Genomic DNA, 1604 nt, shown 5'->3' with positions numbered 1-1604 from the left:
AGACCCAAACAAAAACACCACACGCGCGCACACACACCATCCATGAAGAGCAGGGCAAGCAGTAAGGCACCTTTCACAAAATCCCATGCATCTCTGGCTGAGCGCAAGATTTTTACAGTGTCACCAAGAAGCGATTAGAAAAGCATCTGAAAAAAACGTGCAAATTGTCTGCAAACAGAGCCTGGCAACCAAGACAGTTTGCAAGCGTGATTCAGAGGTCTGCCTGCCAAGGAAACAAAAGAAGACTCCCTCCTGCCCGTGCGGGCGCACTGGGCAGGAGAGGTGCTCTCCTGGCAGGCAGGAGGCAAGTGCGGGGAGGCGACAGGCAGGAGTCCGGGCAGATGGATGGGCGGGCAGGCGGGCGGGAGCGGTACATACTAGGGCTCGCTCTCTGGCTGGGACGGGGCGGCCGAGTTTCCATTAGTCGGGGAGCCGCCCAGCTTCAGTTTCTCCAGGTACTCGGCATGCACGGGCTTGTGGCACTGGAGGACCTTGATGGCATCTTCGATCTTGAACCATTCTCGCTTCCTGCCGATGCTGACCGAGTCTTCCCAATCCTCCAGCAGCTCGGTGACGGTGAGCACGAACACGTAGGTCCGGTGCTTGCGGTCCTGGTTCTGCTCGAAGACTCCCAGCAGCCGGCCCAACTTCCCCTTGACTCCCGCTTCCTCGTACACCTCGCGCACCGCGGCGCCGTCCGGCTCCTCCTCGGGCTCCAAGCCCCCGCCGGGCACGATCCAGCGGTCGGGGTAGCGGCTGCTGCTCACCAGCAGCACCTCGTCCTCGCGCTCGCTGCGGAAGCACAGGCACGCGGCGCGCTTCTTGAAGCCCTCGGGGTCGTAGGTCCGCGTCTGGTTCGGCTTGCACTTCATCCTCGGCGCCTCCGCCGCCTCTCTGGTCGCTTGCAGCTGCCAAGCGGGCCGCCGCTGCGCAGCCGAGGAGCTGCTGCAGGCAGGGAAAGGGCCTGGCAAGGGCTGGAGGAGAGCGGAGCAGAGCAGAGCCAAGGGGAGAGGAGCCAAGCAGAGTGGAGCCGAGTGGAGCCTGAGCCGAGCTTGGGTAGACGAGGCGGGGGCGGGCGCGGGGGCGGGGGCGAGCCGGCGCGTCAGTCAGTCCGCGGGGCGGGCAGTGCCGGCCGGGTGCGCCGAGGGTCGCGAGCCCGCTGTCTGATTGGAGGCGCCGCTTCCGCCGCCGGGAGCCGGGTGCCCAGAGCCCGCGCCTCCTCACAGCCCCCGACTGGACCGTGCGCGGTCCCTATCCGCCCGCCCGCCCGTCAGCGCTCGCGCGCCCGCTCCGTCGCTGGCCGCCCTGGCAGGGGTTGAGCCAGGTGAGGCGCGTGCGCGCGCGTGGCCGGGTCCGCGTGCGCGCACGCGGCGGCAGAGGGCGAGGGGCGGAGGCGGGGGTCTCCAGACTCCCTTCTGCAACGCGTGATGCTGCAGGCCCACTGCGCAGGCGCCGCGCACCGCCTTGCCTGGGAAGCTTCTAGCACTCACTGCCCTGGGGAGGTGCACCCCATTTGTGACATTGTGCAGGGTCCTCGCCATGTGTGTCTCTGCCAGACATGGCAGCAGTGGGGGCCAGGGCCTCCCCTAGAAAGGCACACGCTG

At 67.0% G+C, this 1604-nt stretch overlaps 1 protein-coding gene across 1 annotated transcript in view; it reads right to left on the bottom strand.

Moving 5' to 3' along the window:
- Nudt11 (nudix hydrolase 11) overlaps window positions 1–1325 on the bottom strand; it is a 7282-nt gene extending 5957 nt beyond the window's left edge. Inside the window, exon 1 of the mRNA XM_005352761.3 lies at window positions 379–1325. Within this exon, the coding sequence (XP_005352818.1) occupies window positions 379–872 (494 nt within the window). The 5' untranslated portion in view covers window positions 873–1325. The remainder of the gene's footprint in view (window positions 1–378) is intronic.
- Between the last annotated feature and the right edge of the window lie 279 nt (window positions 1326–1604).

This window comes from Microtus ochrogaster, chromosome 10, assembly GCF_000317375.1.
Source record: "Microtus ochrogaster isolate Prairie Vole_2 chromosome 10, MicOch1.0, whole genome shotgun sequence".
In the NCBI taxonomy this organism is placed as follows: domain Eukaryota; kingdom Metazoa; phylum Chordata; class Mammalia; order Rodentia; family Cricetidae; genus Microtus; species Microtus ochrogaster.
Note: the sequence above shows the minus strand (reverse complement) of the source record. Positions and strands in the feature narration are given on the sequence as shown.